The sequence below is a fragment of the Hydra viridissima genome, unplaced genomic scaffold (genome assembly GCF_058129835.1).
Source record: "Hydra viridissima isolate aposymbiotic clone 2 unplaced genomic scaffold, HvirCarnegie_v1 scaffold_1, whole genome shotgun sequence".
Taxonomy (NCBI): domain Eukaryota; kingdom Metazoa; phylum Cnidaria; class Hydrozoa; order Anthoathecata; family Hydridae; genus Hydra; species Hydra viridissima.
The window spans coordinates 9,722,969-9,734,569 of record NW_028324300.1 but is presented as its reverse complement, the minus strand read 5'-3'; the positions used below and the strand labels follow the sequence as shown (position 1 = coordinate 9,734,569).

Sequence of the window (11,601 nt, the reverse complement as noted above, 5' to 3'; positions counted from 1 at the left end):
AAAAATTTGCTTATGGAAAATGGAATCACATTAACCTCAAACAAATTGTTGCCTTTGATGATGATTGCGATTGATAATAATCTAATAAGTAAAGATTCGCTTTTGAAAGGTGTAAAAGAACACAGGTCAGTGGGTCGACCAAAAAAAGAAATAAAAATGAAAAATGAGAAAACGGAAAAAAAACCGATCGATCCAAAATATGAGAGGCTTGCTTCAATTCGAAATAAACCTGTGTCTGTGAAAACAACCAATATGGAAACCGGGGAAGTGGTTGAATACAAATCCCTTTACAAAGCAATGAAAAAGACAGGACATGGATGGAGATATTTAGAACGTCGAAATGGAAAAGTGGAAGATGGAATAAAGATTGAAATTTTAAATTCGGAAAAGCTTGAAAGAAAAAGTCCGTGAGAAATGTAAAAAATTTTTTCAATTCTCTGAAAAAAGAATTGAAAAGAAATAAAAATATTAGAAAAATGATTTTGGGTTAAATAAATTTCTTGCTATAATAAAAATGGAAAACAAAACGTTGAAAGAATTAAAAGAAATTGCTAAAAGGCAAAAAATAAGAGGGTATTCTAAAATGAGAAAGGGGGAACTTATAATGGCTTTGCAGCCTCCTAGAGTTGTCTCTGCTCCTGCTTCTCTTCGTAGGCGAACGACTGAGGCAAGACCTTTGCCTGTTAATGCTACCGTGGTGAGGTTTGTTAGACCAGCTGTAAAAGTTTCAATAAAGCCAACAAAAGTAAGGATTGTTCCTTCTGCAGTGATAAAACCTCCTATTGCTCCGAAACCAGCAATCATTCCACCAAGACCTGTGGTAAAACCTCCTATTGCTCCAAAACCAATTCATTTGCAAAAACACATCCTTGATGAACCGGTTTTAGATTTAACACCTGCCATAACACCAAAACCAGTCATTCCACCGAGACCTTCATTTTTTTCAAGTCTGAAGGCAGCTGCAAAAAGTGTGGCGTCGTATGTTAAAACTAAGTTTGATGATGTTAAAGATTGGATAGAACCCTACGTTCCTGAAGTAGTCAAGGAGAAGGTAAACGAATCAGCGGAACAAATCGATAAAAAGATACAGTCTATCAAATCACTTGTATTAAAAACAGTGTATAAACAACCCTTGCCAAAGCCTTATAAAATAAAATTCAAGTTGACTGAACACGCGTTGGGTAGTACTGTTAGGTTATATTCTTACGAGCCTTCTTCTCAATATCAAGACATTGCATCCTTTTTTAATTTGGTAAGAGAGTCTGCCATTCAAACCATGGAAGGAGAAAGGAATACAAAAGTAAGAATTATTTTAACGTGCGAAATGAAATCTGTAAGCATCATGACCGGTGAAGAAGTGACTCGGGAAGCAAGCTTTTCATCCAGCTCGGAAATTATTCGAGCAGCTACAGATGTAAGAGAACTCATGGGTGAAATGGAAGAAAAAGTCTTGGAAAGTAGTGTCAAATACAATGCTTTAGGTTCTAATAGCATCCTATCTAAGATTTTAAGAATGGATATAAACTTTATCGATTACACACCTCTCAGCGGTGGATCCTACATTGAGCTGACTGACGATCTAAAAGACAAAAAGGCAATCATCAACATGAAAAACAACGACAATCAATGCTTTAAATGGTCAGTTACCAGAGCGTTGAATCTGAAAAATAAAAACAACGAAAGAATTGATGAAGACTTGATTGAAAAGTCAAAAGAGCTGAATTGGGAAGGAATGGAGTTTCCTGTGAATTACCATAATATTGTCAAGTTTGAAAAAAATAATCCAACTATTAGCATCAGCGTTTTTGAGTATGAAAATGAAAAACCCAACCCTTTGAAAGTATCTGACTTTCTCGATCGAAAGCATAATGTTGATTTGCTGTATATTAAAAACGAAGACACAGAACATTACTGTCTCATTAATAGTTTCAGTCGATTTGCCGGCTCCTCAGCATCAAAAGGTAAAAGAAAACAACATTTTTGCAGAAGGTGTCTTCAATGTTATGATCAAGAAGAAAAGCTTCAAAAACATCGAGAAGATTGTTATAAAAACGCGCCAATGAGAATTGAACTTCCTAAAAAGGGTGCAACTCTTCAGTTTAAAGGCATCGGAAAGTCAATGAGGGTTCCATTTATCGTATATGCTGACTTTGAAAGCTTTATCAAGCCGATAGACACGTGCGCTCCCAACTCAAACCAGTCTTACACAAAAAAGTTTCAAAGACACATTCCAAGTTCCTTTTCCTATTACATTAAATGTTTTGATGAAACCGTTTATGATGCTGAACCATCCATTTCCGTATCGTCAAACGAGAACCAAGACGTGGCTCAATTTTTTGTCGAAAGTTTGGAAAAAGAAATAAAAGAAATTTTCGGAAAAATCGAGAAAAAAAAGATGGTTTTGACAAAAGAGGACGAAAATAATTTCAAATCCGCAACAGTTTGCCACATTTGCAATAAAAATCTCAAAGACGACAAAGTACGCGATCACTGTCATTTTACTGGAAAATATCGAGGAGCGGCTCACGACGATTGCAATAAAAAATTTCAAGTTCCAAAATTCATCCCAGTCGTTTTTCATAACTTGTCTGGTTACGACGCTCATTTGATCATCAAGAAATTAGGTGGAAAGATCACTTGTATACCCAACAATGAAGAAAAATATATCAGCTTCTCGAAAAAAATCAAAGTGGGAGAGTACATTGGAAAAGATGGAAAACCAAAAAACAAAAAAATTGAATTGAGGTTCATCGACAGCTTTAAATTCCTTTCCTTCAAATTGGATACTTTGTCTAAAAATTTAAAGCCAGAGCAGTTTAAAAGCCTTGCATTACATTTTGAAGGTGAAAAATTTAATTTGCTTTGTAAAAAAGGTGTATACCCTTACGATTGGGTGGACGGATTCGATAAATTTCAAGAAACGCAATTACCACCAAAAGAAGCGTTTTTCTCAAAACTTAGACACGAGGGAATAAGCGACGAAGAATACGCGCATGCGCAAAAGGTTTGGAACACGTTTCAATGCAAAACGTTCAGAGATTATCACGATTTGTACAACGTGTCGGATGTGTTGATACTGGCAGATGCCTTTGAAACTTTTAGAGACACTTGTATGGAACATTACGGTCTTGATCCTGCTTGGTATTACACCTCCCCTGGTTTGGCTTGGGATGCTATGCTAAAGAAAACTGAAGTTGTAATAGAGCTTATATCCGATATTGATATGCTCAACATGTTTCGAAAAGGAATACGCGGTGGAATCTGCATGATCTCCAATCGATATGGAACTGCTAACAACAAATACATGAGTGATGATTATAAACCTTCAGAACCTTCGAAATTCCTTCAATATTTAGACGCCAATAATCTTTATGGATATGCTATGAGCAAACCTCTTCCAGTTAGAGGATTTAGATGGATGACTGAGGATGAACTTTTAAATTGGAAATCCGTGCCTTGCATTCTCGAAGTCGATTTAGATTATCCTGAAAGTCTTCACGATTTACACAATGATTACCCTTTAGCTCCTGAAAGAATGCTCGTTGGAAAAGTGGAAAAGTTAGTTCCCAATTTAAACAACAAAGAAAAATATGTTATTCACCATGAAAACCTAAAACTCTATGAACGAATGGGGTTGATCACTACAAAAATTCATCGAGGTATCACCTTTGAAGAAGAACCTTTCATTAAAAAGTATATTGATCTCAACACCGATAAGAGAAAAGAAGCTACAAACGAATCTGATAAAGAATTTTTCAAACTCATGAACAACTCTGTCTTTGGGAAAACCATGGAGAATATTCTAAAACGCGTTGATGTTAGACTCATTACCACGAGAAAAGAAGCTATAAAATTATCTAAAAAAATTAAATATAAACGAAACACCATTTTTGATGAAAACTTAATCGCGGTTCACATGGAAAAGACATTTGTTTTTTACGACAAACCTGTTTTCTTGGGAATGAGCATCCTAGACATCAGCAAAACCCTCATGTATGAACATCACTACGACTACATGAAACCTAAATACGGGGATAAGCTGAAATTACTCATGACTGATACTGATTCGCTCTTTTATGAAATAGAAACGGAAGACTTTTACAAAGACATTGCTGATGACGTTGAAAGCAAGTTTGACACGAGCGACTTTCCTAAAGATCATCCTGCCGTTCAAAACTTTGCATTTGACGTTGGGTTTAAAAATAAAAAGGTTATCGGCAAGTTTAAGGATGAAACAGGTGGTAAGCAAATTAAAGAGTTTGTTGGGCTTCGTCCTAAGCTCTACTCTTATGAGGTCTTTAATGAAAAAGAAGAACACAAAAAATGCAAAGGAATTCAGAAATGTGTTGTTGAAAAGCACATCACTCATCAAGATTATAAAGAATGCTTAATGACTAAAGAAGAACAGCTCAGAAAAATGAATGTCTTACGATCTCATCATCACGATGTCTACACCGAAGAAATCAACAAAGTCGCACTCAGCTCTAACGACGACAAAAGAGTCATTTTGGAAGATGGAATACACACGTTGGCTTATGGTCACTACAAATTAAAAAAATCGACAGAGACAGAGGAAGAACACGGTGTAGAGGAAGAACCAAAGACAGAGGCAAAAAGGTTGATCGCAGAGTGCAGAGGGATAATCGCGGAAAACAAAGAAATTTCAGGTAAGTCAAAAAGGTTGATCGATGAGTGCAGAGGGATAATCGCGGATACAAAAAGGTAAGTGATAAAGACGAGTAACAAAAATGAAAGATTTAAAAAAATAACAAAATAAAAAAATGAGAAACAAAAAAATAAATGTGGAGGGAATTGTTTTACCAAACGAGGCTTTATCAACTATTCAGTTGATGGAAGCAGCAAAAAAACTAAAAATAAAAAACTTTAGAGGAGTTTTTGTCAGAGACGCGTTGCCAAAAAAGCCAAGAAAAAAAGAATGTGGAATTGTTAACACAGGGGATTCGAGCACAGATGGGTTTCATTGGGTGTGTTGGTTCAAAGACGGAGACAAAAAATACAGCTTTGACTCTTACGCTCAACCACCTCTCGTCGAGCTCGTTGACTATTTGAAAAGTCCTGTCTTTTACAACAGTGAAAGGGTTCAATTTGGAAACACGTCTTATTGCGGACACTTGTGTCTTTACGTCTTGAAAAAATGCGAAGAGGGAGACAGCTTTCAAGACGTTGTCAACACCCTTTGGTGATTTTTTAAAAGTTTTACTCATTTAAAAAATTCGAAGAATTTTCAACAGATCTAAAAGATCTAAAAAAATTTTTACCCCATTAAAAAATGATTGACAAATTCAACAGAAGCGAAATCAGTGTTTATTTTGATAGTGTTGCATCAGACTCAGCCAGCAACGTTTATATTAAAACGGACGGATCGAGCACCATCACTGCAGATTTGGATTACAACTCTCATAAAATCATCAACCTGGGTGAACCCACCAACGCACACGATGCCGCTACGAAAAATTACGTAGACAATCACGTGACAGGTGGTACTGGAACTGTAGTGGGAACTGCAGATTTGGATTTAAATTTTCACAAAGCAATCAATTTGAACGAACCAACTAATCTTCATGACGCCGCCACTAAAAATTATGTCGATGTGAGTTCGAGTCTATGTGTTAAAACAGATGGATCCAGCACGATCACAGGGATCATCGACATGAACTCACACAAGTTGATCAACGTTTCCGACCCCACCGCTTTAAAAGACGCAGCGACAAAAGGGTATGTAGACACCAAAGTCTCTTACAACACTATTTCATACACCGACATTAACATGACGTCGCACAAATTAACTAATTTAGCTGAACCTACATCAGCTTCAGATTCGGCTACGAAAAATTACGTAGACACTCATGCTTCAGGTGGAACAACTGTAGGTGTAGCAGATTTGGATTTGAATTCACACAAATTGATCAACGTGACTGATCCAACCAACGCGCAAGACGGATCAACAAAGAATTATGTAGACTTGTTGTTGCAAAAATCGAGTTTGACCAGTGTCGTTCCAGGATCCAGTTTTACCAGTTTAGGCTTAAAGTCTCAGACAGTGGCAGCGTTAACCACTTCTCCTGTGTTTGCGTTTTCTGGAAAATCCGGAGTGCTGAGAAGATTGTGGCTGGCTTTATACAGCACCTCTGGCACAAATATTCCAGGTCAAGTTTTTATTCGAATCTTTACTGACGGAGAAATCAATGTAGGGAATTATGTAGAAGTGACTGACGGAGTTGGAGTGGATCAAACAGGACTTGCCACTGATTTGCTTTTTTCTCCTTTAGGAGGAGCTTTTTACGCCAACTCTTTGCAGGGATGCAACATGTTTAACACCACTTCCTTGGGAGGATATTTCACGTTGGACATGCCTTTCAGAAACGACGTCTCCATTCAACTCGTCAACAGAAATGCTACTGCCATCACGTATTGGATTCAACCGTTCATTTCCACACTTGCCTCCATTCCTGCAACCATCCCTCTTTACAAGCTATACTGCAGAACGTTTCGATATTTGAATACCACTTACGGCAGTGAATACGTTTTGATGAACACCAACGGAAAAGGAAATGGTGTGTCGTTGAAATACATAAAGATGCACATCATTGGCGCCTCTGGAAACTGGTGGGAATCTAGAGTCAGAATGTACGATGGGAATTTACCACCAGGTAACGGCGCTGTTCTCACTCCTTGGACACCGTACAACACCAACAATTACACGTATTTTCCAGGATATGACGGTGACAGCACATGCTTCTTTTCCTCATCCGGACTGGAAGATTTTTATTTGTCGTCATGGAACGGCTCAAATTTAACTTCCTTCAACAACAAATCGACTGGACTTTTGTATCAATCCACATCCTCCATCGGTTCCACCACCACCATCTCTTTTTACAGAAATTTTGGAGAAGCAGATTCTATGCCTACGGTTGCAGCTGGTAGAAGACTCGTTGTCACGCTCAACTCTGGTGATGCTCAAGTTGGTCAATCCGGAAGCTTTTACCTTCTTCTAGGACAAGTCTATTATTACGCTTAAAAAATCATCATGATTTCCCATGGATCCTTTGGATCTAATGTACAGATGAAAAAAAATTGAAAATGACTTAAATAAATTCTTTCTTGTTATAAAATAATGAATTCTCGACGAGAAACAATAATTACAAGATCCCGTGTAACTGAAGATTTACGTTATTTTTTTTATTACGATGAAATGATAGAACGAGAAAATTATGAAACGAGAGCAAACAGAATACGCGATGAGAGAGAAAGAAACCAAGAACATGATATTATTGAACGACGTCGAAGAATTGAAAGGCCTCCGTCTGAAATAATTATAACAGAACCCACTGAACCTGGTGGAAAAATTAAAGTTAAACTTATTATAAGAAGACCCTCTGTACTTGAAATTACATTAGAAGAAAAATTAACTCTTAAAAAACAAAAACGATATGAAATAATTGAAAGAGGACCAACAGTAATACTTAATGGACGTAGACAATAGTTTGAAGAACCACTACAAAGAATAAATTAAGTCATTCACAACCTTTTTTTCATAATGACATCTCATTATGAAAATGCACAAAAATGGAAAGACGCAAAAAATCCTGCGCAAAAATGCCAATGAGTCTGCGCAAAAATGTCAATGAGCCAGAACCCGCTTTTTATAGTAGTGAGAGTAGCATTCAGGCTGCAGGAAGAAAGTATCCCAACGATTTGTCCTGTTTATTCTAAAAAATGAGCTAAGCTTTGCAGCTGTACTATAAATACATGGTTTGTGCAATATCCTTAACAAGTGTTCACATTCGTTTACTTTAATCACTATGCAATACTTTAAAAACTCGATGTTGTTAATAAGACTAACGACAATTCAGCTGTACAACGTCAAAACACAGTATCTGTATTTTTCATAATTGGATATGAAAATGATTTTGTAAAGTACGTTGGGCCGCCAACTTATTTTCATACTTATCACTTGAAACTTCATACTATGAAGCTTCAAGTGATAAGTATGAAGTTAAGGAGGCAGCCCAACGTACTTTACAAAATCATTTTCATATCCAATTATGAAAAATACAGATACTGTGTTTTGACATTGTACAGCTGAATTGTCGATTTTGTTTTCATGACGCGTTTCTGTCCTGCGTTCGATGAAAAATTGTGTTGAATGAAAGTTTTTTAACTTAAGCTTCGTTTAGACTAGGAGAACTAGAGACAAGTTCACACAAACATCAACACTCCAAGACGGTCACTCTTAAAGGCAGAAGTTTTTTAGAGAAAAATTTTTGTATAAAAATTTAATGATCTAAAAATTAATTTTTGTATTTAAATCAGCATAACAAGAGACGCCATACGTCAGTAAAATACGAAACAGCGATGCGGAGTTAGGAAAAAAATTCGATGAGTTAGGCGAAACAGAAATTTAAATAACTACCATAGTCTCATGTGTAAGACAAGTGATAATTGCCTTTTTAACTCTTTCTCACTTTACCTTACAATAGCAAATAAGAAAAACTTATTTCAAAATTATAAATATTAATAAAAATACCCAAAGACTAAGCGTAGTCTTTGGGTATATACCAATATATACTATTAACCCGTATACGGGTTAATAATACACGAACTTGAAATTAAAGAAGAAAGGTCCTAAATTTTCATCTCCATATAAGATGTTTGAGTTCTTTGAAACTATTTGTAAAAAAATATGGAAAAGTAAAGATTGTTAAATTTATTAAACTGTATGAAGTCTATATTTTTGCGGAGTGAGTGAATAAGATTGATGAATCTTTTCAATTACTTGAAGTTTTGATTTATTTGAGTATGGTTCCAATAGAGAAAATTTTGGCGCTTAAATCAAGATAAAGACGCTAATGATTAAAATATAAAAATAAATTTTATTGTAAAATTAAAAGTAATTTACAGTATAAATTGAAAATTTAGCAAGAGTTTTATTCCTTTTTTTTTTTTTTTTAATTTTCCATAAATAAATTTAAAAAAAATAAAAACAAAAAAAATAAGACAGCAAAAGATTTAAGCCGAAAATATTATTTTTAAGAGATACAATTTTTATTTTAAAACTCTTCACAACTATTCTATCAAAATAAATTAAATAAATATCAACGAAGATTAAATCAAAAATAATTTTCTTACATATTATTTACCTAAAATTAAAATTGCATGAGTATAAAATATTGTTTCATTTAATAAAAATTATACTACTTTGCATGGATATGCATTATGATATCATTTAAATATGTATGCAAATCAGGACATTTTTGGAAGCGCAGTTATAAATTTTAGAATGAAGTTTATAAATTAATATATAATATGTAAATACAATATAACAAATTTATATATATATATATATATATATATATATATATATATATATATATATATATATATATCAAATGCTTATAAAACTAAACACAAAACAGCTGGTCACATAATAATACATAGTACAATTTCTAAAATATTACCCAAAAAAATTTAGTGTATTTGTTCTATTCATAGCATTATAACTGTAGCCACCATTTGCTTTACTTCCTCGAATATTTTCTACCCCAGTAAAAAATTTAGGCTTGTAAGGATCATTAATAATATTTCTATGAGTTGATGATGTATTTGGACGTTGCATACGCTTTGATGCAGGTTGAAAGACCTCTAGAGGTTCATGAAAATCACTATATCTAGGTGACTTATTAGTTGTAAGTGAATTTGAGGCTAGAGACATGGGCTTACTTGTTGTATTTTTCAAAAAGTATTTCATTTTTGCTGAGTTACTTTGGTTATAAGCATCAGTTTTATTTTTTAATAAATCAATAGCTCGTTGTTTGGGAGGTTGAGGCTTGTTTACTATTAAGGCACATTTTGGAATATGACGCTCAGCAACAGTTGGGTTAAATCTTCTACTACAGTGTTGACATTCTATATAATCCAAATTTAGTGAAGGTGGTGGTGGAGGAAGATCAGATGCTTTGCCACCATTATCCATATGGGCTTTAACTTTTTTTGCAGCTCGAATAGAACTTATAAACTCATAATGTTTCTGTCGCCAATCAGATTTTGGTATAGAATGTTTAGTTTGAGATTTTGTATTTTGACTTAATTGTTTAGCATCTGATCCTTGTGCTCTTTGTTTTGCTGAGTCAAAAACTTTCCTTTTTTTCTGTTTCATTTTTAAACAGATAGATTTATGTTTATCTATTCGATTCAAAACAAAAAACCGTTTACATACATCACACTCAATCATGTTGACATCATCATTATCTTCACTATCACTGTATTTGTCATAAGTATCATAATTTGGCTGTGGTTGAAATTGTTTTTCACTTTTAACAATAGGGTTTTTGGAAAGAACTTTAGTTATGTCTTCATGATCTTGAACAGCTTGACCAAGCGATGACTTTTTGTTAAAACTTAATTCACTGTCATTTTTTGCTCTAGAATTGAATTCATCACTACTAACACTTTTTTCATTTCTTAAAATATCTTCCTGATTTTTATTATTATCATAAGACTTAGATAAATGTTTCATTGGCATTACTGACCCAGAGTCACTTAGTAATTTAATTTTATTTAGTCTAGCTTGATTGCACTTTACCAAATGCTTTTGTATTTGTGAAGATGGAATTTCTCTTTGGCACAAGCCACAAAGAATTCTTTCTTCTTGATTGCAACGTACAAGATGAGTTTGGATTTTTGATATAGGAACATCCAAATCACAAAAACTGCAAGCAATGTAATTCTCTTCATTTTTTATTTGATTGTTAAAAATAATTGTCTTCTCTTTTTGCCTTACAGGTATTGTAGCTGGTAAAGGTCCATTAGAAGTTAACCTGGTTTGTTGATTAATGGATCTATGCACACTTTGAACTCGTTCTTCATCTTCTTGAAAAGCTTTTATTATATTTGCTGTACCAGCATTTTTAGAAATTCTCACTCCATTAATTTTTGTACCTGTTTTAGGAGGTGCAGCAGGATTCTCAAAAGTACACGATTTTTGATGAATTTTAAGTCTTTCAGGTAGAAAGGTCCTTCCGCAATTATCACATGGTATCAACTGAGCTTGAGCAGCCTGATACGAAATTTCATTAATTTGATCCAAAATCCCTTCATTAACATTACCTCCTGCTAATAACTGACTATAATCAGGTTTTAGTGGTGGCTGTTTTCGTCTAAGATGTTTGGGAAGTTTTTTATTTTCCACAAACCAATTTTTTAAGCAATTTGGTTCATGTATTAAAATGGATTTAGTTCCATATTTTCTCCCACACAAATAACAAATTACATACGGAGCTTGTTTTCCAGCCATAGTGTGCACCTACTCTATGAGTACTAACTTTATGAATTGCATTCCCGATATTTCTATTTTTTCTTTAGTGAACAGGTGAATAGCTAAAACAAATTTATCGTATTATATATGGAATTATAGCTAGATATTACTTATTGTACAATTTTTGTTCGGTAATTGTTTATAACTTCAGCTGATACATCAATAAAAAAAAGCATTTTCATTTTTAGACTTTAAGGCATAGCAATTATAAAACAAAAATATATTGATTAATTCTCGTGATAAATAATTAAATTTTTTGAATATCT

At 34.2% G+C, this 11,601-nt stretch overlaps 1 protein-coding gene across 1 annotated transcript; it reads right to left on the bottom strand.

The window, feature by feature from the left end:
* Nucleotides 1–9,418: 9,418 nt before the first annotated feature.
* LOC145187947 (uncharacterized) lies at nucleotides 9,419–11,570 on the bottom strand. Its single transcript, XM_080064479.2, has one exon. It carries the CDS (start codon nucleotides 11,312–11,314, stop codon nucleotides 9,476–9,478), a length of 1,839 nt encoding a protein of 612 aa, XP_079920605.2. The 5' UTR covers nucleotides 11,315–11,570; the 3' UTR covers nucleotides 9,419–9,475.
* Between the last annotated feature and the right edge of the window lie 31 nt (nucleotides 11,571–11,601).

What these genes read in the sequence shown, in the direction of transcription:
- LOC145187947 (XM_080064479.2), bottom strand. Translation starts at nt 11,314, where the DNA reads ATGGCTGGAAAACAAGCTCCGTATGTAATTTGTTATTTGTGTGGGAGA.